The 26726-nt window shown below is 41.6% G+C and overlaps 1 protein-coding gene across 2 annotated transcripts in view; it reads left to right on the top strand.

The window, feature by feature from the left end:
- The first annotated feature begins 2740 nt into the window (after positions 1-2740).
- Positions 2741-26726, top strand: part of ARHGAP44 (Rho GTPase activating protein 44) — a 184821-nt gene continuing 160835 nt past the window's right edge. For both annotated transcript variants that reach the window (XM_046675631.1, XM_046675632.1), the window contains exon 1: positions 2741-3117. In XM_046675631.1, the coding sequence (XP_046531587.1) occupies positions 3065-3117 (53 nt within the window). In that variant the 5' untranslated portion in view covers positions 2741-3064. The remainder of the gene's footprint in view (positions 3118-26726) is intronic.

Raw genomic sequence — 26726 nt, 5'->3', positions numbered from 1 at the left:
TGACTGCTCCTGTGCCCTGCAAGGCAGAGCATCTCTGTGAGCTTTGCCACTCCTAGCCTTCACTGAAGAGGTTGTGCCCAGATCCTCCACTTGCTCAGATCTCCCAAAGATATATGATATATCTGCCTTCAACATGCCTGCCTCCAGTCAAAGCTTTGACCACAGGAAGGGGAAAGGTGCAAGTCACTGTCTCAGAGATAGCCAATGTAGTGGTCAGCTTAGACTCAGTGATGCAGCAGTAACAAACAATCCCCAAACCTCTGACTTACAACAACAAAGCATGTTTTCCACTCCAGCTGGATGGCCATGACTCCATTCCACGGCAGCCCCTAACTAGTTCATTGCTGGTCATATGGTAGATAGAGTGAAAAAAGAAGGGGGCAGGATCACAAAAGTACTATTAAAATTTCTGCTTGGAAGTAGCATAACTCATTTCTGTGTATATTCTTTGTCCAAAGTCACAGGATTGATCATAACCTTGATGAGAAGGCGAAGTCTAATGCCTTCCCATAGGCATAGGCAGTGAAATTTCTGAACAATTATAAAATCTGTACATTCATCATCTACTTTTCCTCTCCCTCTCTCCCCTCTCACTCCCCTCTCATCATCTTCAACACCCTACAGCCTGTGTGTTTTTTATCTAGACTAAGCAGGATGGTACATATTCAAACTCTACTGTTATGACATAGTCTATTAGAGCTCCAAAGCTCATATTCTTGAAACTCAAAATTCTTTTCTTTAACGGCTCTATTCTCTCACGCTTGTTTCTGAAGCCTGATTTGAAAGGCCAAAAGACTAGACTTGACACATCTTTCTCTTTTTTTCTGCACTGTCATCCCTTCCTTGGGGTAGGAAGCAGGAAAAGCATCGGCTGCTTCCTGAATGGAGGAAAAGCCCATGAAAAGAGGAAATACGTGAAGAAACTATCAGTTAATAAAATATTATTGGGTTGCACTCTATCAGGGTAGGCTATTTTTTGTGGAGAAGCAGAGATTTTTCTTTTAGAGCTGAAATATCTTATAATTGAAGGCAGAGGCTGGCATGATATTGGAATTGTCTACCAGGGTCCTCTAGGACTTGTGCCGTCCAATAGAACTTTCTGAGACAATAGAAATGTTCTCTCTTTGTTCTGTCCAGTACAGCAGCCCCTAACCACATGTGGCTATTAAGCACTTAAAATGTGGCTTGGGTGACTGAGGAACTAAATTATTAATTTTAAAAAAATTTTAGTTAATTTAATTTTTAATAGCCACATGTGGTTGGTGGCTACTGTATTGGACATGGCAGTTTTAGACATTACCAGAGACAGTATTGCTAAAAAGTCATACAGTGCCCTTAAGGTCTCGCTATCATTTATCCATATAAAACCATGCTGTGCCTTGGTTTTTTAAAAAAATCACAAAATTGAAATAATTTCAGTTTGTATAGAAATTATAGGCATAGCACTGTTGGTTAAAAGCAAATAATGCCTTCACTTATTAATTGGCTAGAACTGCTGACCTAATAAGCAGAGGCTAAATTCACAGTTAATTAAAGACTTCATGTTCATTCAGCCATGACATGCCTCAAACCATCTTTTGTTCAGCTGGCCAGCAAGATACTTAGAACCATATTTAGGACATCTTGCAACTATAATCAACATATGCAAAATAGTTCCTTCATTTATCAAATTAGTAATTCTGTTGTAGGAATAGCATTTTTTTCTATTACGCTAACTATAATCATATTTGTAGTAAATGGATACGGCAATGTACTACATAGATGTTTATATGTTATTTGATTATTGGTAATTTAACTAATAGTTATCTATCAAGCAGTATTATCTCTCTAATAGAGATGAGGAAACTGAGGCTTATAGAGGTTATATGATTTTTCCCCAAGGTTATATAATTGGTATTTGGATTTCTACTGTATGAAGTCTATCTGTTTGATCCAAAGCCCCTACCACCCAACAATACTACTCTTCCTTAATAGATAATGATAAAAACTAACTGCCATCACCTATCTTTTCCTAAGGATAGAGCCCGCAGAAACTCACAGCCCCTTTTCAGGAGCCAGCTGCTGCCGATGGGCTGCTCTGGGTACGACGTTCCAGGCCTGCCACAGCTGATGCCCCTTGGTCTCCTTTGGAGCAAGAGAAATGAGAACAGCTATGAGACTGGAATCTAAGCCATCCAAGAAAGCTGTCCCAGTCAAATTGGGCCTGTAGACATGATGCCACTATTATTATATCCTTCTATATTGGCTTCTGGTTACCTATTGGCTTCGGTGAAAATGAAGGATCAAATTTCTGGGATGCAAGCCCGGTTCAAAATCTGCCGGCCAACGCCTGGGCCCCAAGCTTAACCCAGCATCTCAACGTTAACCAGGTGACCTCATGTAATTTTATGAGCTACGTGCCTGGTGACGTAAATCTTCCTCCTGTGAATTCAAGACAGTAATGCCTCACATTCACTTAAAATGAAAGACAGATGCTCACTTTATTTGCTGCTGTGTTCTTGGTTCCACTTTGTTATTTTTAAAGGAGGAAAACGTTTCCCTTTCTAAAATGCTCAAGTGCAAAGCCCCTGGCGATGATGCCTTCTCCCACCTCTGCACTCCACTGTACTTGTAAACTTTGGACAGAGGAAAGGTGGGCACCAGCGTGCGAAACTACAAGTCCCAGAATGCACGCCGCCCTCCGCACAAGCGCAGCGGGGACACCCCCTCCCGCCCCCGCCAGCGGGCCAGCCAGCCTGCGGAGACTCCCGGGTCCCCGCGCCGGACCGGGGCTGGGGGCAGGCAGCCCGGGCGGACCTGACCGGCGCCTAGGTCGGCCCCGGGCGTTACTATGCAGGCACCGCGGCGCGCGTGAGGAGGATGCGGCAGCAGGCGCCGCGGTGGGAGGAGTAGGCGGTGGTGCCCTCGGGAGGGAGCCGCGCGCGGGCCAGACGGCTCCTGGAGGCTCCGCAGTGCCGCCGCCGTCGCCCGGGAGGCTCCGCACGGGAGCCATGTAACCCTGCGGCGGGCTCCGCGCTGCTCTGTCCTTCCCCAGCTCCCGGGCTAGCGCGGCAGCGGGGCCACGATGAAGAAGCAGTTCAATCGCATGCGCCAGCTGGCCAACCAGACGGTGGGCAGGTAGGTCACCCGCTGGTAGCCGCGGGCCGGTGCGCGCCTGCGAGGCTGCATCCGCCTGGGCGCGCAGGTGATGGAGCCCGCCTGGCCTCCTGTGCCCCTCTCTTCCCTCCCCGCCGTCCCTTCCTCTGCGCTGGCCGCCTCCGGGCGCCGCTCAGAGAAGCGACCCCTCCTCTCTGAACTTCCCAGAACCCGGAGCCCTTCTCACGCTCTGCCCGCTGCTCTGGGGCTCCGGTTGCCAAGTGCCAAGTGTGACGCATCCTTTACCTGCGTCCCCAGCTGCCCCTTCACCTGCCTTTCCCCGGTACTCCCTTCTCCCTCTGGCCGCATAGCTTCCTGGAAACAGGTGTTCGCTCTGATTGTGCTGGAGGCAGCCGAACCGCAGTCGCTCTCCGAAGATCCCTCCCCTGCGCCGAGTTCGGGGCTTCTCAGGGGTCCAGGGCAAGTGTTGGGCCTGCTTGGCTTGGAAGAGCTGAGCCGGCCCCTCCTGCCGTGTTTGTTTTTTGGGACTGTGACTGTACGAGATTCTGGATCTCTTTCCTGGCCGGGTTTCTTAAGGCGTTAGATGGAGAGAGGATCTGAAGGGGTAGGGGGAGCGGGGGCAGGGAAGGTGCTGGTGGAATGGCGCTGCTGTCGGCTTGATCCTAAGACTGATTTCAGTGGAGGGAGGCTGCAGAAAGTGAGGCCCAACTGCTATGGAAGACGAGATAAGCAGAAGATCACAGTCAGGTAGGGGAGGGGGACAGAGGCCCCACAGTCAGGAAGAGCCAGGCCCTAGGAAGCTGCAAGACCCTGTCTGCAAGCCTGCTGTCATCACTGTGAAAATGGGCTACATCTGGGCTAGTGTCTCCAGGAGCGGCTCTGCGGGGTGCCAACATCTATTAACATTACGTAAGGATTCTGGTGGGTCTCTTCCAAAGCTAGACATGCTCTGAACACAGGATTGTTAGGTAGAGGGGATTTTTCATGGAACTTCTGCCCCTGGGGAGGGATTTCCGTTGCCGCGGAGGCAAAGGAATTCAGGTGTGCATTTCTAAAGCAAGCGGGAAGCAGAGAACCTAGCCTTGGGTGCAGTTCAAGTGCGAGCTTAACACATAGAGGGCTCTCCACTAGATTTACCAAGAAACCAAATACCTTTCTTGGGTGGGAAGTGGAGCCTGAACTGGCATCTGGTCGGGTGGGGGTGGGGACACTAAACTCGAATGTAAGCATACTGCCCTAATTACGGTGGGCATTTGAGGGCAGCGGATGCGGTAGTTTCTTATGCTTCCAGGGACTCCAGATGGTTTCTAAGTAACCATGTCTAAAATTGACTTGGATTCATTTTCCTTTCCCAAACACATGTGCTTTAACATGAGGGAGAATTTATGAATAGCAGAGTCAGATTAGCCCAGATTTCTGGCCTGGTGTCACCACAGATATAGCCTCACGTGGGCTGCCTTTTGATATGTTGAACGCTGAGATAGTGTTTTCCTGTATTGGTTGTTTAGCAGATGACAGTCAAGCTGACCTGTCTTTAATATCTTGACTTCTGCATCACCCCGTGGGCTGGCATCAGTCATCGAATTAGACCAACCAGATAATCAGGAGGTCCCTGACTGTAGACATGGGTTGCCAGTGGGTTTTAGTTCAGCGCTCGAATCAAAATGTTAGCAAGGTTTCTATGCTTATTCCTGGTGCCCCTGAGACACAGTTCTTCTGTCTCTTTTCAGGACTTGTTTCAAAGCGATAAGATTTACAAGCCTCAGGTGTAAAATCTTGTTTTTCACCCTCATCCCTGGAGGGAATGACAAAGGGAGAGGGGAAGTTGGGTTTCGAAATAAGTGCTCTTACTTATTTGAAAGCACATTCTTAGAAGTCCAAGCAGCTGGTCACCAAGCGTTGCTTTCCACTTGTTTGTTGGGATCTGGAGGATGCTGGCATGTGGATGAATTCTTTCTCTTTATTAGATGCATCCCTTGTGTCATGCACCAGGTGAAGTAAGGGCCAGCTCACTATTGTGTATCACTAATATGTATCCATTTTGATGACATTCAGAGTGAATCTTTTAAAGCAAAAATGAGTTCATGTTACTTTGCTGCTTAAAAGCCTCCAATGGCGTTTCATTGTCCCAAATCTTTCCTGTGACTTACAAGACTGTACCTGCCTTGACCCCTCTGTCTTTCTGTACTCATTCTGTTCCATCCTCTTTTTATGCACTGTGCTCCATCCACAGCGGCCTTCCTTGTCCTAAACACACCAAGCTCGTTTCCATCTGGGGGCTTTGTTCTTGTTGTTTTCCCCCTTTCCCTGCCCGGCTGATGCTGTGCTCTTCCCATGTGTCTCGTCCTCATCATTCAGGTCATAGCTCAAAGGACTTTGAGAGGCCTCTCTTCCCCCATTTGCTCTCTAGCCCATCATCCTGTTCAGTTTTGTCACAGCACTCATCACTTTTTGAAATGCTCTTATTTTTCATTTTTTGTCTTCTTGTCTGTCTGCCCCCAATAGAATGTATTAATTGCTATTATATGCTCAGTGTATATAGTGCAATGCCTTGTGGACAGTTGATGCTCAATTTGCATTTATTGGCAAGATTAAAACAGTTTGGTGTAGAATCCACATAGGCAAATAAAAGGGGCAGGCTTTGCTTTATCTTATTGAGAATATAGTGTGGCATGAACCTAACAAACATTGCTTTTCTGGATTCAGGAGAAGCAACAGGATCGGAGGTTTGGAATTTAGGTGTGGAATTGGTAGATCTCTTTATGGAGTTGCTTCAGCAAGCCACTGGATTCTTATTCTTGCGTGTCTTTCAAGTGATGACTTTCCTGTCTTTGAGGGAGGACTGAGAGATGGGCTTGAGGCTTCCTCCTTCTCATGATTCCTCACCTAGCTCACCTTCCTTAAATTACAGGTTCTGGAGTTCTTCTGAATCTAAAACAGCTAGGGATTGGATCTAGTCTTTAACGATATAGGAATTGCCATGCTTAAATGTATTCTATGGACTTACTAGTATTTTCCCTCGAAGTGCTCACATCTGAGTGGAAAGGGTATCAGCCACTCGAAGAGTTTATAAAACTCATTGCATTTAACAGGGAAAAGTTTCGTCTCCTCCTTGGTCCGCTTCTCCAGTCTGTGCACACGTTCCTTCTACTTTGAACTTTGCCCTCTCTTTCCCTTCGCTTCATTCCATCCTTTGGAAGCATTCCCTGCCCTTCACGACTGGGCCACCATGTGCCTAATGATTCCGAGCAGCACAGCCTTTCAAGGGGGACAGATCTGGTTTGTTGCTTACTGGCTATGGAATCTGGAGCTGAACTTTCTGCACATGAGTTTCTTTATCAGCAGAACACGAATAATAAGGGTTGCACTGTGGTAATGTGGTAATGATGACAGATCACCCCTGAAGAGTGCCTGACACAGTGCTCAGCAGTAGGAAATGCTGGACACATAGTAGCTACAAGCATCTTTAGCAAATATTATAACTGTCATTGGGTCATATGCACTGTGGCGTGCATGCATTCATTCATTCAGTATTTGTTGGATGCCTGCTGTATGCCTGGCACTGCTCTGGGTCAGGGGATATTGCAGTGGAGAGCGAACACAAGCTCTATTCTCTTGGAATCTGTATTCTAAAAGCATGCTATGGTTGTGTTGTATTGTAATTTTTATCTTTCCTCATTTGTCTTTCCCCCTAGACTTTAAGTTCCTTGTGAGCAAGGGAACTGCCTTAATGCCTGGCGTATATAGTAGGGTCTCTGAAATTCTTTGGCAGCTGGATGAATAAGTGAGCAGAAGATCCATGTATTAAAGATCAGGAAGTTGTGCGAAGCGGTCAGAGATGGGAGAAGCTCCTGATACCGCGCCTCTTTCATTTTGTGATGGGCATGGGAGTTCAGAGGAGTGAGCGCAGTTGCACTGCTGAACCCAGCAGTGGGAAGGATAGAGTGAGATTTAAGGGAGAAATTAGTTCATGCCTAATTTATGATGCCATTTTTTTACCTTCAAGAAGGCCTATTGGTTGCTGGAGTGAGAAGCGCCCTGAAAGGCATGGAGTGTTTTTCTTGGAAGTGGCATTTGATTTGTCTTGGGCGGACTAAGGCTGTGAACTGAAATTTAGAGACCTGTTAAGTGAAAGAGGAAATGGAGGTCAAACTGGCACCTTGGTCTGGTGAGGAGCACGTTTTTTTCAGTCTACACAATATGGGTCACAGTAGCCTCCACCTCTGAGGGCTGCTGTGAGGTGACAGGGAGCCTGGCTTATGCCAAGTGCTCAACAAATGGTTGATGAGATTCATTGTCATTTTCCTCTTCTGCTTGCCCATTCAGTCCTCCAAAAACGTTGGCCTCCTAAGTGTAAAGGGCTTCTTAGATTTCAACAGCCACTGCCCAGTGATGGCCAAAAGTGGGCTCTGTGTTCTTGTGCAGAAATGAGTGATGTTCAAGGTGTCTCAGTAGCCAAGGAGATATGTATGGAAGTGTGGGAGGGAGGCGTGGAAGGACAGGAGCCAGGTGGGTTGGGTTGGATTATTTGGTTTTAGAGGCTGTGAGTTGGGGAGTGGAAGACAAAGTTTTGTTTACAGAGCCCCGTTTTCCATTCCTAGACTTCTCAGCAGCATGCAAGACTAAGTGGGCTTGGTTTCTGGTGCACAGCTTGACTGAGCATCATTGCTGCTGTGCAGCTCTCAGGATGTCACTGCAGCAGCCAGTGGTACCAAGACAGATGCTGAGGATGCAGCATCCTCTGGGAGCAGTGGTGCTGCAGACATTTTTGCTCAGGCCAAAGCAGCTGAAGCCAGTGAGGATCTTTTCCTTGAAGGTTTCTCTGAGACACTGCCTTGCCCATCAGCAGGCCTCCTATGAGCCGTGACCCAATCAGCAGGACATCAGGGAAAAGTCAGAACCAATTCCAAATTACTCATCAGACTGCTTTATTCCCTACCTATTATTTCTCTTTGAGTTGGACCAATGTCGGACCAACATAGGCCCTGCCATGTCTTCCTGTTAGCCCGGAAGGGTTAGGCGGACCCAAACCTGTTCCCCAAAGAGCGCTGAGCACATTCATTAGGTCTCAGAGCGAAGTTTTTCGCTAGAGTTTAATGGAAGCCCGTGTCTCGTCACCTGCTGTAGTGTATATATGTCAGAGATAACAGAATGTACTCAGCAAGTGATGAACGGGCTAGCGGATCTGGAGGGAGTATTCTTTGCTCATGTCTTCTAAACTCCTTACTGTGCAGATCTGCTGGCTTTCAGCCTTCGGCTGGGCTGCTCTCAGCCGTCAGCATGAGGCTGCCTGGGCTTCCTGCAGAATTCTGTTATCCCAGACCTGCAAGTCATTGTGAGGAGCCATTCTCTTCAATAGCAATTAATGGCTTCCCCTCCCATTTTATGTCCACCGGAGACATTTATCAACATTCATTAGTATTTTTCATGATGGGTGATAAGGACCATTTTTTTTTTCCTCTAAGAAAAGTGAATCAGTAGACGTGAGTAAAACAGTAATTTAATTTATGGTTGTTCCTTTTAGAGGGGATTAGTAAGCCTCCGTCTTAATAATAAAGAACAGGTTATTTCAAATGCTATATTGATAATGACAGCAAATAAGAAAATTGTGCTTCAGCTCTGAATTGGGTGAATTATAGGTCAGACGGAAGATTGAGGGGAGAGAGCGATAGTTAGGGCTTTCCTGTTGGGCATCGGGCATCACAGTTAGCTGCTACCTGGAACCATACTGCCTTTGGGAAGCGTGTGGCTGTCTAGCAATTTAAAACTATCCTTTCTGTCCAGGAAGCAGATGTTTTTGCTTTCATTTTCCAACTTTAGAATTTATTTTTAGAGTAAATGTTTATTTTCCCACAGAATTCAATTTACTTTTTTTAACTTTCTTTTTGGTTATGTAAGTGATATTTGTTTATTGTAGAAAAGTTATAAACTTATGGATGGGCAAAAAGGAGAAGAATCAGTAATCGCATTACTTGGAGACGACAGTTAATATTCTCTGTATAGTCTTCTAAGTTTTTAATAGTATGTTCTTAAAAAAGAGATAGAGACCAGACTTTGTATACTGTTTTCCAACCAGCTTTTTTCCCCTCTTCATATTATATCTTCAATATCATCCTATGTATCAACTGTGTATCTAAGCATAATTTTTCAGGATTATGTAATATTCCATTATAGTCAACTGACTTCCTTTTGCTAATCTTGTAGCAAATGTTTCTCACTGCTTTGCTTTCCTAGGATGAAATCTTACAAGCGGAATTGCTGGGTCAAAGAGTATGTGAGTTTTTAAGACTATATGAGTGTATGGTATACTATATATATACAAACACACACACTCATTATATTTCCATCTTTGGTATAATTGTCAATTTCTTCTCCTCAACTATGTCAGCAACTAATATTACAACTTTTTTGATTACATGAATGAGAAACCTCTTTTTTCTCATTTAATTTCTAGTAAGGTTGAGCATTTTTTATTTTTACTGGACATTTGTTGCCTTTTCTGAATTGCCTTATATGTCTTTGCCCCATTTTTCTAAAGTCATGTTCATAATTGTTTTCTTGATTTTTAGGTAAGTTTTAATAGATTAAGCATATATGTGCTTTGTCATATGCCACACATATCTCCCTATAGTTTTTTTGCATTTATATTTTGTTTTATGTCTTTTATAACATTTTGTGATCTTAGGTTTATCAATTTATGATTTGTGCTTAAAGTTTATGCTTAGAAACACTTTTCCTAGCCCAAGCTTACATAAATATTTATACATTTTCATTATCACTTATATAGTTTTGTTTACCATCAAATTTTTAATTTGTCAGTCATTAATTTTGGTGTATGACATGAGTTAGGTGTCACATTTAGTTTTTTTTTAAAAAAATAAAAAGAAATAATTACCCTACTATCAAATTGAATAATGTAATTCACACCCACTGTATTGAAATGTTATCATTATCATGCACTGAAAGATTTCATCTACTTGCGTCTATTTCTAGGATTTCTAATTTGTTCTCTGGACCTGTCTGTCTGTTCAGGCAGGAATTTGACATGGGCTCAGCTGTGCAGGTGAACAGTGGTGGATTCGGGCATCCCATGCTTTGGGCGAGAGGAGCAGTGGAGCCAGACTGGTCCCCCATCCCAGCTTCACTGAGGGCAGCTCCTTGCCTTGGCAATTAGATATCAACAGCTTTGTCTGAGGATCTTGCTGTGCCTTAACCACAGCAGATCTACAAATTGCTGCCTTGTAAAAGAAAGTTGATTATATTTTTTTTGGCTATGTTCATTTGTTTATTCTTCATCAGTATTTTTTTAAATGTATATATTAAGGTGGGGAAAATTGACAATTTTACAATATTGAGTATGATGAGAATTTTTCCCATCTGGGAATGGGATATATTTATTCAAGTCTGTTTACGATCTTATAAAGTATTTTTGGTCCATTTAGGTCCTGCACAGTTTTGCTTTGTTTTTAGGTAATTTGTCATTGTTGTTACTGTAGCCTTAATGATTGGAATCTTTTGTTAAGTTATATTTTCATACTCTTTATTTGGAATATAAAAAAGTTACTGATTTTTGCATAATTATCTTAACAAAACCGCCTTCATGAGCTATCTCATTACTTTTAAGCACTTTAAAAAGATGTCTGCTGGATTTTGCAGATACGTAATCATATTTTCTGCAAGTAATAATTTTGCTTCTTCTTCTCTAGTATTTATATTTATTTTATTTTCTTGTCTAATTGCATTGTCTAGGACTTGTAGAACAGTGTTAAAATATTGTGGCAATGTGTGGGTTTCTGTGTTTTCTAAGTATCCTCCATGGAAATGCATGATAATTGGTCCAAGAGATTTTGTTTTTCAGTCGTATTACCTAGTGCATAATTTTAATATTTTACTTTGATTTTTCTTTGGTGTCAAAGTTAAATTTGTTTAATTATGTTATCATAGTCTTTAAAGATAATCATATGTTTTTCCTACTTTAATTTACTAATATGGTCACTCAATAATTTTGCCATAAATATTTATTGAGCACTTACTGTGTTCCAGGCATTGTTCTGTGCTGGGGATGCATCAGTCGTAGAGCTTCTACCTGTGAGGAGCTTGTGTTTTTACAAGCTTGGACCTCCATAGATTCTCTAACATTGAGCTCTCCTTGCCTTCCTGCAGTCAATCTTTTTGACTATGGTTTGTTAATTTTTTTAATCTGCTACTAGATTTAATTTATTGTTTTACTTAGGATTTTGGTATTCAGTATTCATAAATGAGAGCATCTGAATATTTTTCTTTTGCTAAACCTGTCAAATTTTGATAACATTGTAAAATGAATTGTCCATTTCCTTCTTTTTCTATGCAATGGTGAGGAAAGGAATTACTTGTTCTTTGAAGGTTGGAAACAACTTTCGTAGGACATTTTTTTGGAGGTAGTTCTTTGACGGTTTCCCCAGTTTCTTCAATGGTCATTAGACTATTTATGCTTTCTATCTTTTCCTGAGTCATTTTCAGTAACATATTTTATAGGAAAGCATTCATTTCATTATGATTTTGAAATTAAATAGGATCTTTTCTAAGTGTATAGTTGTATCTCCTTTATCATCCTAATTTGCATTTCTCTCTCTTTTTTCACCTTAACTGGCTTTGCCAAAGGATTTCCTTTCCCTCACACCCTGTAGAATCAGTTCTTAGATTTAATCTATTCTTTCTTAAAAAATGTTTTTCTTGTTAGCTCTTGATCAGTGTATTCTTTTTCTATAGTGTATTCATTTCAGAATTTGTAGTAAATTCTGCTTTTTAAACTTTTAGATTCCTTCCTCCTGATTTCCTCGGGCTTATTTTGTTCTTTTCCTAGTCTTCATTCTTGCATGTTATATTAGGGTAGGTCAGGCTCTGCTATGGTAGCACATGAGCTCTGGAACCTCATAGTGCATAGCAAAATCGCATAGCAAAAGTTTATTTTAAGCTCATGTGAAATGTGATGTGAGTCAGGGATAGTTCTCCATGCGTGATTCAGGGACCCAGTATACATCCATCCCCCTGCCCCCTAATCTCAACATGTGGCTTCCAGTCTCTGCTCAAGGTGAAGAGAGAATGCAGAGATGGCATATTGGCTCTTAAATGCCTGAGCCTGGAACTTACAAATGGCAGCTCTGTTCATATTTCATTGGCTAGAACTAGTCACGAAGCTTCCCTGGATGTGACTGGAGACAGGGAGACTGTACCACAGTTGAATAACCAAGAGTATTAACTCTCACCTCTCCCACTGGCTATCTTTGAAATCCTCCTCGTACTCCTGCTCACCAAAGTCCCCTCTGCCCTGCCATCTCCTCCAAGTGGAGCTATGAGAATGGTTATTCTTTGTCTCTATCATAGGAGTGTGGCTATAGATTCTCATAGTTTTCCATAAGAATTGGTAAGACCCTTCAGAGAGGAGCATCTTTAGGATAACAAACTTTTCTCTTGCTGATATCCACTATCTCTCATGTCAAAATTAGTTTTTGATATATATATATATGTCTTGATAGATGTATATTTTTTTACAAAGCCCTTCATACAGTGGGGAGAGGACTAAAGAGGAGAACAGAAATTCTCATCCTGCCACCCTGGAATGATACCTACTTTATGGGATTATTACCAGGGTTAAATAAGATGATAAAGATAATATTCTTAGCATAACCCCGGGAAATAATCAGCACTCAATAAATTATAGTTATTACCGCTATCCCTTGCTGTGCTGAAAGTCTCTTTGACATGAGGCATTCATTTTGCCTTTATTTCTATTCCTAAGTACCTGAAAATTACAGCTTAAATTGATGCCCGTTTGTCTTGTTTTCCCAAATCAAACCCAATTTTTATATCTTTAGTTACGAACATGAAACATCTTGAGATACCAATAATACTGATGGCCTCACTCATTTAAAGCCCATTGTGACTAATAATTATGTTACTCAGAATGGTCTAGGTTATGCTGCCCTAACAAAATCCTTCAAAGTCTCGGTGGCTTACAGCACTGGCTGGTGGGAGCTGGGAGTAGCCCTTCAAGTACGCAGGCTGCCATAACTCTGTCCCACATGTTCCTCTGCGATGACAGAGGCAGTGAGGATGTGATGAATCGTATGCTGGTGCCTAATGTTTCTTTCTGGAAATGACACACGTCACTTCTGCTCGCATTTCATTGGCCAAAACAAATTACCTGGCTACACCCCACTTCAAAGGGGATTGAGGGGCTGGCTCAGTGGTGAGTGGTTGAGTTCATGCACTCTGCTTTGGTGGCCTGGGGTTCGCCTGTTTGGATCCTGGGTGCAGAACTACGCACTGCTCATCAAGCTGTGCCGTGGTGGCATCCCACATAGAAGAACTAGAATGACCTACAAGTAGGATATACAACTGTGTACTGGGGCCTTGGGGAGAAAAGGGGAAAAAAAAGTTAGCAAAGGGGGTCGAAAAGGCAATCAACCCTTCCTGGACTCAGAAAGAGGAGAACCACAAAAGCCACAGCTATGTCACCTGTAGCCAAGAACTGTGTTGTGTACTGTATAGGCACTATTTTTATTGACTCACTGCAACATCTATGTGAATTGGTTGCTATTTATAACCCCATTTTGTAGATGGGGAATGGAGGCTAGAAGTAGCAGACCAAGAAGGGGACAGAGCCAGATCTGAGCTGGGTCCTAAGTAGGCCAAGCACAGGCAAATGCTTCCCCTGTCTGCTCTCCCTGACGTGGATCTCTGCACCCTCAGGGTCCCTCATGTTACTTCAGTTTAGGTGGTTTTGGAAATGCTAATTAACTGCTCTTGACTTGAATAAAAATAAAAATGTCACATTCATTTAAGGTAACTGAGTATCTTGTATGTAGCCTTAACTGCAAAGAGGGTACAATGAAATTTCTGCCAGTAGAAAATTCTTGACTTGTTTCCTTATTGCAGTTTCACCAGAAAGGGTAAGAGAGTGCCCTTTGAAAGTATTTTTGTTTTTTAGTTCTGTGCTCTATGTTAAAAGAAAATAGTTTCTTTATCTGCAAAAGCCCCTACAGACTCCTACATATTAACCAGAGACCTTAGCAAATAAGGACTAGGAAAAGCAGGAAGAGCTCTTAGCTCCCTCTCCTCATGCACACCGTTGCCATTGCAGACACGCGTGCAAACGTTCTCATGGCTGCTCTTTCTTGAGTGTGTCCTTTGATAGACTCTTGTGCAGTCCTTGACAGACATTCCTGTTTAGTCCTCACAACAACTCTCAGAGTAGGTTCTGATCTTCCCTCATTTCTGCACGAGTCTCAGAGCAGGGGAGTACGTTATTGCTGCTGATTGAACAGTTGGTAAGGGAAGTGGTTGAGATTTGCAACCAGGTTTGCTAGCTCTGAAACTGACGTTCTTTATCATTATACTTTCATGACTCTGCAGTAGAGAAAAAAGTGGAAAAATGTAAATGTCTAATATTAGTGGAATGATTAAATTCTGGCACATCTGTACAGTTGTAATGATCTTAGTGTTTTTATAACATTCAAAAAAACTTAAGGGCTTGAGAGAAATGTTTAAGATAAGGAAACAGGATACAGAAGTGCATACAGAGTTGAGATTGTACTGTATTAAAAAAAATTGTGTAGAAAAGACTGGAAGGAAATCAGGAAAGACTGGAAATTTCAGCATGTGGTGTTTATCTCTGGGTAGGATTATGAGTGATTTGATTTCTTGCTGCTTGTACTTTTAAAAAAATTTCCAAAATCTTTAAAATAAACATGTATTTTATGAAACAGAACAAAATAAAAAACCCTCTAAGGATTGAAAACAATTGAGCAAATGTAAGATGTAGCTGGAATTTCTTATAATGATGTTTTGCGTTTGGGGCCCTGAAAGGTCTAAGTAGAAGTATGTTTGAACTTCTCTTGAGCGTTGATTTCAAACATGGGAAACTTCTTATCTCCATGCTCTGGAAAGAACATGATGTCAGATCTCACTTTATAGAATGAAGTAGTCTGCTATTAGGAGGGGATATGCTAATAGCCTTTTAGGGTTGCTAATTTTAAAGAAACATAACATTTTGAAATGTGGTCTGCATGACTTAGAGCTGAGGGCTGGTGGTTCCCCCTTGACCAATGAGGGTTCTCTGGTTGTGGCAGAGAAATGGATTGTGGCTGATCTAAGCATATAAGGCTATTTGGGAAGGGTGGGGTAGCTTACAAAATCAAAGGAGTGACCGGGTAGTCCCCCTGCTGCAGGGTGTCAGGACGACCTCTTCAGAGGCCACCTTCAGAAGGCTTGCCTCCCTCCGACAGTCACTTATGATAAAAACTCTTAACAAAATGGGGATAGAAGGAAATTACCTCAACATAATAAAGGCCATATATGACAAACCCATAGCCATCATCATACTCAATGGGCAAAAACTGAACACCATCCCTCTTGAGAGCAGTAACAAGACAAGGATGCCCACTATCACCACTCTTATTCTACATAGTACTGGAGGCTTTGGCCAGAGCAATTAGACAAGAGAAAGAAATAAAAGGGATCAAATAGGGAGTGAAAAAGTGAAACTCTTGCTGTTTGCAGACAACATGATCTTATATCTAGAAAACCCTAAAGAATCCATTGGAAAACTATTAGAAATAATTAACAGCTACAGTAAAGTTGTGGAGTACAAAATCAACTTACAAAAATCAGTTGCATTTCTATATTCTAATAATGAACTTACAGAAAGAGAACTCAGGAATACAATTCCATTTACAATTGCACCTAAAAGAATAAAGTACCTAGGAATAAATTTAACCAAGGAGGTGAAGGACTTACACAATGAAAACTATAAGACGTTATTGACAGAAACTGATAATGACGTAAAGAGATGAAAGGGGTTCCATGCACATGGATTGGAAGAATAAACATAGTTAAAATGTCCATACTACCCAAAGCAATCTACAGATTCCATGCAACCCCAATCAGAATCCCAAACACATTCTTCACAGAAATAGAACAAAGAATTCTAAAATTCATATGGGGCAACCAAAGACCCCGAATTGCTAAAGCAATCCTGAGAAAAAAGAACAAAGCTGGAGGCATCACAATCCCTGACTTAAAAATGTACTACAAAACCACAGTGATCAAAACAGCATGGTACTCATACAAAAACAGACACACAGGTCAATGAAACAGAACTGAAAGCCCAGAAATAAAACTGCACATCTATGGACAGCTCATCTTTGACAAAGGTGCCAAGAACATACAATGGAGAAAAGATTGTGTTTTCAATAAGTGATGTTGGGAAAACTGGACAGCCACATGCAAAAGAATGAAAGTAGACCATTTTCTCTTACCATACACAAAAATAAACTCAAAATGGGTCAAGGACTTGAAGATAAGTCCTGAAACCATAAAACTCCTGGAAGTTAATATAGGTAGTACACTCTTTGGCATCGAACTTAAAAGGATCTTTTCAAATACTAGGTGTTCTCTGCCAAGGGAAACAAAAGAAAAAATAAACACGTGGGACTTTATGAGACTAAAGAGCTTCTGCAAGGTAAAAGAAACTAGAATCAAAACAAAGAGACAACCCACCAATTGGGAGAAAATATTTCAAATCATATATCTGACAATGGGTTAATCTCCATAATATGTAAGGAACTCACACAACTGAACAATAAAAAAACAAACAGCCCAATCAAAAAATGGGCAGAGGATATGAATAGACATTTTCCCAAAGAAGATATACAGATGGCCAATAAACACATGAAAAGATTTTCAGCATCACTAATCATCAGGGAAATGCAAATCAAAACTACACTAAGATACCACCTTACACCTGTTAAAATGGCTGTAATCACTAAGACTAAAAATAACAAAGGTTTGAGAGGGTATGGAGAAAAGGGAACCCTCATACACTGGTGCTAGGAATGTAAACTGGTGTAGCCACTATAGAAAACAGTATGGAGATTCCTCAAAAATATAAAAATAGAACTACCATACGACCCAGCCATCCCACTACTGGGTATCTACCCAAACAACTTGAAATCAACAATCCAAAGTAACATATGTACCCTATGTTCACTGCAACACTATTCACAATAGCCAAGACATGGAAACAATCCAAAGGCCCATCGACTAATGATTGGATAAAGAAGATGTAGTATAAATATACAATGGAATGCTACTCAGCCATAAAAAAGACAAAATCATCCCATTTGCAGCAACATGGATGGACCTGGAGGGAGTTATGCGAAGTTAAATAAGCCAGTCTGAGAAAGACAAGTACCACATGATCTCACTCATATGTGGAATATGAACAAACACATGGGCAAAGAAAACAGTTCAGTAGTTATTGGGGGAAGTGGGGTTGGGGGTAGGCACAGGGGTTGAAGGGGAGCACTTATGTGGTGATAGTCAAGAAATAATGTACAGAGGGCTGGCTCCGTGGCTGAGTGGTTAAGTTCGTGCTCTCCGCTGAGGCGGGCCAGGGTTCGGATCTTGGGTGTGGACATGGCACCGCTCGTCAGGCCAGGTTGAGGCGGCGTCCCACATCCCACAACTAGAAGGACATGCAACTAAGATATACAACTGTGTACAGGGGGGGTTTAGGAAGATAAAGCAGAAAGAAAAAAAAGAAATAATGTACAACTGAAATTTCTATTATGATTAATATAGACTATTATGAACTCAATTAAAAAAAAGAAATGGTTGAATAAATTTAGCATATCTATACTATAGTATATTATACACCTGCTAAGATTTGCCTTTGGGAAAAAAAAGGGTTGCCTCCCAATTCTTTTCTGTCATTGGGTCATGTGGATGAATCCATCTCGGAAGAGAGTCTAATTGGTTCTGTTTGGGTCACGTGACCTAACCATCCCTTAGGGACAATGGGAGGGCAGGAAGCTCTCTGGATCGCATGTCCGTGAAGGCTGCAATGGTGGACAAGCAGTTTCCAAATGGAAAATCAGAGGTTTTTGTCCAAAGGACTGAGAAGGGATGATGGCCATTCAGCACACCCAGATGTTGAACGAACTCTAATCAGTGACATCAAAGACCCCACCTTGATCGGTTTGCCAGGGATCTCCCAACTTAGCGGAAATCTAGAGAAGTTTCCTGGTATTTGGAGAAGTCATTTCTCACCCCTACATATCCAGTCAGTTACTGTGAATCTGTGTCTGGATTATATTTATCTCTGTCTTCCTTTTCATTTCTGATTCTTAATTATAGTCTGTGTCTCTACCCTTGACCATTCAGTGCCCTCTTTATTTGCATTCTTGCCTTGAATCTCTTCTCTCTGACTTCCTGCAACACAGGCCAGACTATATTTTTGAATACATGAGCAGAAGAATGTCCTTTTCCTTCTTTATCAAGTTTTGTTCTGTGGGAAGAAAATCCTAGGACTGTGGGAAGTGCAACACACTATAGAATCATCTTAGACAGTTACAATCCATATTTGTATTTAAGGCTCCAGGAAGTTCTGTGGTAAAGAAAACTGTTGATCATTTGTATCATTTAGATTGCTTTTATTTATAGTGACAGACGTCAATTCGAGGGGGCTCACACAATACGGAAGCTTCATTTCACATGACAGGGCATCCAGAGGTAGGCAGGGTCCAGGTGCCTTGTGATAGGGCATCTGCTGTCTTTCTCTCCACTTTGCTTTGCTTTGCCTTCATCTGTGTCTTGGCCTTTTCCCAGACTGGCTTTTTTCATGGTCAAAATAAGTTCTCTGTGTTTAGAATATCACTGGGAGTAGAGGTGAGGCTTGTAAATAGGGTGACCTTCTAATTTATTGTCCAAACAAGGACGCTTCTGAGAGTAATTACATAATTAATAGTACCAGGGACAGCAAATGAAAACCTGGGCAAATTGGATGGTCACCCTACTTATAGGACACAGTTCAGCAGATTTGGATTTTATCTAAGGATAAAAATTACTGAGTGGTCATTTGACTTCTCCTCATAGTTTTTGGGGTTATGACCATGGGTTGTGATGTCACATTCCCATAGGTTTACATCTTGCCTCCATAACTTACAAGTTGCAAAATCTTGGACAAGTCAGTTAGGTTTTGTAAGTCTCAATTATCTTATTTGCAAAATGGGGATATTAATAATTCCTACCTTATGATATTATTTTAAATGAATGAATACACATAAAGTACTTAAACTAGTTTCTGGGACAGAGTAAACCTTCAATAAGTGTAACATGCTGCTGTTATTTTAAACTGGGGAGTATCAAGGTCATGTTTGGGTTTTAGAATAATCACTCTGGATGCAGAGTGGAGAACCCAATGGAGGGGAGTAAGCCTGGAGCAGAGACTAGTTAGGAGATAACATTGTTGACTAAGAGTCTAGGTAAGTAATCCAAGTGAGATGATGGCCATTTGGATCAGATGTGTGACCATGAGGAGAGGAGCCATGAAGAGGTTCCCGAGATATTTTAAGATGTTGAATTAGGGGACCTTGGTGGAACTTGAGGGAGTAGCAGGAGATAAAGCTGCTGCTGAGGTTGGGTTTGGGCAGAGGGTAGATGGTCATGCCAGTTGCTGAGGAGCCTGTGAGAAATGCAAGGGGGAGAAGTTCAGTAGGCAGCTGGAATAAGAGTCTGGAGTTTGGGAGAGAGGTCTAGGGTATAAGGAGTTAGGAATCATCAGCAGGTGGGTGGAACTGAAGCATTGAAGTGGGGAGAGTGCTGAGAAGAGAACAGGGCTGAGGAGTGGCCTGAGGTGTGTTAGGAAATACTGGGTGGTGTGGAAACAAAGGGAATACACTGGTAGCCCACATTTTAGCTAAGTGTGTTACCCATGAGGAAAAGCCTTGCTCCACCCACTGTGTTAGTTTCCTAGGGCTGCTGTAACAAATTGCCATGAACTGGGTGTCTTCAAACAACAGAAATTTATTCTCTCATGGTTCTAGAGGCTAGAAGTCTAAAATCAAGATGTCAGCTGGCTATGTTCTCTCTAAAAGCTCTAGGGGAGAATCTGTTCCTTGCCATGGTGTAATAAAGAATATCTTATCTTTGTCCTCAGTTCCTGGCACAAAGCTTCAAAAATCCTTGGAATTTCTTGAGTACTAGTTCTGCTTTTTTATGCTAATGAGGTGGCTCATGGTGGGTCCCTAAATAGCTTCAGGATGGGGTCTAGTCACCAGAAAGACCAGTCATGTAATTAAAGGGTTGGGACCTTGGGCCACCCCAACCTCCAGGGAGGAGAGAGGAGCTAGAGATGGAGTTTGGTGCTGTGGCCTGCGACTTAATCCATTGTGCCTATGTAATGAAACCCCATATAAAAACTCTGGACACTGAAGCTCAGTATAGCTTCCTAGTTGGGGAAGACATTGATGTGCTGGGAGGGCACCTGTATTCCATGAGGAGAAGGCATGGATGTTTGATGTCTCCCTCCACCCCAGACCTTGCCCTGTGCATCTCTTTCATTTGGTTGTTGCTGAGTTGTATCCTTTATACATAAAACTATTATCCTAAGAACAGTGCTTTCAGTGAGTTCTGTGAGTCATTCTAAATTATTGAATCTGAGGGAGTTATGGGAAGGCCTGAATTTGTAGCCAGCTGGGCAGAATTATTGGTGGCTTGGGGACACCCAAAACTTGTGGCCAGCATCTGAAGTAGGGACAATCTTGTAAAGTACTTTGTCCTTAACTTGTGGAGTCTGCGATAACTCTGGGTAGTTAGTGTCAGAATGGAATCGGAATTGTAGAACATCTGGTTGGTATCAGAGAATGGTGTCAGAACTTTCTCTTAGCTTCTTGTGTTGCTGGCAATCGTTGGTGTTCCTTGGCTTGTAGACATATCCCTCCAATCTCTGCCTCCATCCTCACAGGGCGTTCTTCCTGTGTGTCTCTGTCTCTGTGTCTCTTCTGTTCTTATAGGGATACCAGTCATATTGGGTTAAGGGTCTACCCTACTCTAGTACAACCTCATCTTAATTAATTTCATCTGCAACAACCCTGTTTTCAACTAAGGTCACATTCTCAGGTTCCTTTGGTTAGGACTTCATCCTGTCTTTGGGGGGGGACACAATTCAACCCACAACACTTATGAAGCACATGTTTCTCATTCAACAAGTAGTATTTTTTCTGTCTGCTTTGTGCCAAGCTCTGTGGTGGGAGCCATGAGGCAAACAAAGATGAGTAAGTGAGATAATCTTGCCCTCAAGGGGCTTCTTTTCTAGTAGGGAAGATATAACACGAACACAGTGGATGTTTGAGGCTGGTGTTTACTGATGCCCTAAGATAGTATGAAGTGTTAGAATGATTGGGAGGACAGAACAGTCTCTTATGGTTTTAGTAGTCAACCAGGATTCAAGCAGCAAAAGGTGATTTAAGTTGAGGCTTGGAAGGAAGCATAGGATTCTGACAGATGGAAATAAGGGAAAAATAGAAATGAGGATTTAAGATAGCAAAGTGCACTACAGCAAAGGGGACGTGCAAATCTAAGATATTAATCTGGATGTGTATAGAATTTATTCTTCAAGAAATTAGTAACTCATAAATAGGTTATGAGACATCCAAAGATGGAACACTGTCTGAATCAGATCTAAATGCACCAGTAGACCATCTGCAAGATACACCGACAAGTGCGAAGAGCAAGGTTCAGAACATCGTGTATGGTAGTCAACCTAATTTCTGTAAAAGTGTGTGAGGGTGAACAGGCTCGCAAACACCATTAGTTAACATGCTTGTTAATGCATAAGACATCTTTGGAGGAATATAAAATTTGCCAACAGTGCCTTTGATGGCATGGGAATAGGAGAGGGTGGTGAGCTAGTCTCAACTCTTTTTTAAACAAGTTACTATTCTAACTGATCTCACTTTTGCATTTTGCAATACCTTATTTCTCTTAACAAAAGACACAGACTTGGAGAAGTCACAGCCATGCTGTGTTCTATAACAGTCCCTACTTAGCCCGAGAATTGCTTTTCTTGATCCACTGCAAACATGCCAGGGCCCTTAGATAATTGGATCCTTAGACTTCCTTACCTCACTATTGGCCAAGGCTGCGTCAGCCAGTCTTGCTACCATTGCTCTGCACCATCCTGCCCACCCTGTCTTATGGTATGAATTTGCTTTGCATGCTGTGAGGAGCTACAGAATCACTGTTCACAGTTCAGCATGGTCACACGAAGTGGAGTCACCCTCCACTAAGACCCACCCATGGGCAGTTTGTTCCAGAATGCCGCAGGCAGGCTGACGTTTCTCCCAGCCCATAGTGAGTGTCAGTATCGGTGTGGAACTGAGACTTACTCACACTCTCCTCTCTGTGGCTCACTAGCCCGGGATCTCAGCTCTTTGGCGTCAGATTCTGGGATTTCTTCTCAGTGTTCAGAAGAGAGGTTGCTTCCTTCTCTATCAGGGTTATTGATTGTTTTGTCTTTTTATTGCTGGCTAACAGTTTAATTATCTCTAGTAGTATTTGTCAGGCTTTTTAATACCCCTTTTTGATCAGTCTAATATTTGTGTACCCTCCTCACTGGGGTCTTTCAGATTTTGACACACCTGCCCTTGGGTGGCGGGGGGCATGCCAAGTCGCACACCCAGTCCTGTCATTGTGCATAAACCTACCGAGCTTGTTTTTGTAACTTTTTTCTACTTTGAGCAGATTAATTCTCACTTGAAGTGAGGTCGAGTGAAAGACAAGGAAGCTCATCTATAAATAATATAAATATAAAATGTGTGTGCATATGTGTACATGTGTGTGCATACATGTGTAGATATGTATGCATATTAACTAGGACTTCTTTTCTACCCAATACCCTCCTTCATCTAGGTACCTGCCTTACTTTCCTCTTTTCCATTTTATCTCCTGCTCTTTCCTTATTTTTACTTTTGATTTGTGCTTTCTCTTTACGTTTTTTAAAAAATACCTCCTCTACTTTCCATAAATCTTAAAGTGCTGAGTCATGCTTAAGAGCAGTGTCGGATTGTTGTGAGAAGACCATATAATTTCCTTCCTTACCCACAGACACTGCATTGGAAACCCTGGTTCGATTTCCAGTGGAGCCTCTCCCGCCTGCCTTTGCTTCAACATCCCCCCTGGGTTTACAGAGAAGTGAGGATAAAAGGATTCTGCTGCAGGTTGTTCTTTGATTTTTAAAAAGATCCTTGTCCTGCCTTTCTTGATTCTCCCTAGTCTCCTAGGCTTCAGTGAAATATTATAGATGGGGGAGGAGAAGCAATGTTCCCCTGGTGGTTATCCTTTAGACATTTAGAATGTGTGCATGTATACACAGGTGCCTATTGTATTTTGCTGCAAGCATATCCCCATCATACCTATTCTGTGAGGGAAATAGGCAGTTTCCCCTCGTAGTCAGTAAATGTGTATTGTGTTTGATATTGGAAAAAATACAGAAATAGTCCTGTCGGGTAGAAAAGGCTGGAATAGTGAACAAAAGAATGTGGCACGTAACAAAGACGTAAAGACTAAAATATCAGAAGGATTTCAGGTAGGAGAGTGGAATGATCACTGAGGACGATGACAGATGTATAAATTCATAACGCAGTTAGGGACCCCACGACGCCATTTTATAGGAGAGTGACCAGGTCAAGAGAAGGTAAGAGATTTGCCCAAATTTGGCAGACTAGAACCCAGCTGAATCCAGGCACTGCCCAGGTTTCAAACTGGCCACAGGGTGGTGCATACATGGGCCAGATACAATAACACCACAAAACCTTTGAAAATTCTCTTTCCTTTCCTTTGGTTGCTTGAGAAGCTTCATGGAGGAGGTGGAAGTTGAAAGTGAGGTTTTAAGGAAGAGTTCAGAGTTAAATAAAGAGAAGAGCAGGCAGTCTGTAGGAAGGGAACCAAGTACAGAGGGGTGGGAATAGATGTTGCATTTTCACAGTCAGTGGGACTTGTGGAACTGTTTAGAAGGAAGCGCCTATTGTGGAGGTTGATAGAAGGTCAGATGTTGGGGGAGACTGGACTTTGGAGAGCTGTGGAAGCTCACTAAGCACAGGGCTTGAGATGTGGTCTGTTAGACAACGAGCAGTTACTTAAGGCAGTTGAGAAAGGGGAATGAGATTATATCTGTGGTTGTTCTGGAACACTACCTTAGTTGTACATGGGGTAGATTAAACAAACGAGGCTCTACAATGAAGGAGGCCAACAAAGAGAATGTCAAATAGAAGGCAGATCTTGTTGGGTCTCTGGATTTTGAGGCATATTTGGATATCGAGGCATTGGTTTTCTTTGCTTCTCACTGTTCCTCTTTTATTCATCTTGAAGAAGTGAGCTTGAGCAAGCAAGATGACCTTCCCCAACTGAGAAGGTATAAAAGTAATCATACACCCCTTTGCTAAAATTGCTGCATAAGCTTTTAGGCTAAAATAGGAGGAAGTTTTAAATTAATTTGAGTTGAGTGTGATGAAGGATTAGATTAGGGTAGCAGTGGTACGTAACCATTCCTGACATTCTAAGGAGAATAAGTGAGTCATAAAAAGTTCCTGAATATGATAAAAAGGTATGAAAATGGGAAGGAAGCTTTAAACTATCGTTATTTTTATATATGATTGTCTACATGGAAAACCCCAAAACCCTGCAAATAAATGATTAGAATTATTAAGAGTTTGTCAAGGTTGTGCCATTCAAAAGAAAGATGGAGTGAATATATTGATATCAGATACAGTAGACTTCAGATCAAGGAAAATTACAGGGATAAAGACATTATATAATGATAAAAGGTTAAGCTCATCAAAAAGACATAATAATCTTAAATGTGTATGCACCTGAGAACAGAGGTTCAAAAATCCATGCAGCAAAGAGTGATAGAACTGAAGGGAGAAGTAGACAAATCCACAGTTATAGATGGGGACTTCAACACTCATCTCTCAGTTATTGGTAGAATTAGTAGATAGAAAATCAACAAGCATATAGAAGAACTGAATAACACTATAAACTAACTGAATCTGATTGACATTTCTAGAGCACTTCACCCAACAACAGGATGCATATTCTTTTCAAGGGCTCATGAAACATGCACCAAGGTTGACCATATCCTGGGTCATAAAATAAATCTTAAATTTAAAAATTTGAAATCATAAAAAGTATGTTCTCTGACCATAATGGAATTCAATTAGAAATCAGTAAAAAATAACTAGAAAATTCCAGGGAGCCGGCCCCGTGGCTGAGTGGTTAAGTTGGCATGCTCCGCCTTCGGCGGCCCAGAGTTTTGCTGGTTTGGATCCTGGGTGTGGACTTTGCACCGCTCATCGGGCCACATTGAGGCGGCGTCCCACATGCCACAACTAGGAGGACCCACAACTAAAAATATACAACTATGTACTGGGGGGGTTGGGGGAGAAAAAGCAGGGGAAAGAAATAAAAGAGAACATTGGCAACAGTTGCTAGCTCAGGTGCCAATCTTTAAAAAAACAAAAAATCCCAAATGTTAAACAGTACACTTATAAATAATCTATGGGCCAAGGAGGAAATTTCATGGGAAATTAAAAAATATTTTGAATAAAGATGAAAATACAGCATATCAAAATTTGTGGGATGCTGCGAAAGCTTAGAGGGACATTAATAGCATCAAATGCTTACATTATAAAAGCAGAACAGTCTCAAATTAATAACTTAAGCTTTCACCTTAAGAAAATAGACAAAGAAGAACAAAATAAACCCAAATCAAACAGAAGGAAAGAAGTATAAAGAGATGAGTGGGAATCAATGAAATAGAAAACTGCTAAACAGTAGAGAGGATAAGTGAAACCAAAAGTGGATGTTTGGAAAAGACCATAAAGTTGATCTAGCCAAATGGACTAAGAAAAAAAAAAACAACAAGAGAAGACACAGATTATTAATATCAGTAATAAAAGAGAATGTCACTACACATCTGACAAGTCATTAAAAGGTTTAAAAAATACTCCAAAGAACTCTGCGTATAAATTGGACAAGTTAGATAAAATGTACCAATTCCTCGAAAGCCACAAATTACCAAAACTCACCAAAGAAGAGACAGATAACTGGAATAGTCTTATGTCTGTAAAGAAATTGAGTTCTTTCCAAAAACAAAACTCCAGATCCAGATGGTTTTACTGGTGAATTCTATGAAACATTTAAAGAAATAAGCAATAATCAATTCTACACAATTTCTTTCAGAAAGAAGAAGAGAACACTTCCCACCTAGTTTGTGAGGGCAGCAGTACCCTGATAACAAAACCAGACATAGACATTACAAGCAAAGAAAACTATAGACCAACAGCACTCGTGAATGTAGATGCAAATGTCCTCAAAATATCAGCAAATCAAATATGGGAATATAAAAAAGAATAATACACTATGACCAAATGGGGTTTATGCCAGGAATGTATGGCTGCTCTAACATTCACAAATCAATCAATGTAACCTACTGTATTAAATGACTGAAGAAGAAAAACCAAATGCTCATATCAACTGGTATAGCAAAAGCATAAGACAAAATTTAAAATCCATTCATGATAAAATATCAATCTAGAAATATTAGGAACTTTAATCAGATAAAGGGTATCTAAGGAAACCCTACAGCTGATATCATATTTAATGGTGAAAGATTGAACTGGTTAAGATTGGAACCAAGGCAGAGATGTTCTCTTTCACTTTTATTCAGCCTTGTACTGGAGAGCCTAGTCAGTGCAATGAGGCAAGAAAAATAAATAAAAGATATACAAATTGGAAAGGAATAAATAAAA

This window comes from Equus quagga, chromosome 11 (genome assembly GCF_021613505.1).
Source record: "Equus quagga isolate Etosha38 chromosome 11, UCLA_HA_Equagga_1.0, whole genome shotgun sequence".
In the NCBI taxonomy this organism is placed as follows: domain Eukaryota; kingdom Metazoa; phylum Chordata; class Mammalia; order Perissodactyla; family Equidae; genus Equus; species Equus quagga.
The sequence above is the reverse complement of the archived record's forward strand: the minus strand, read 5'-3'. Positions and strand labels throughout refer to the sequence as shown.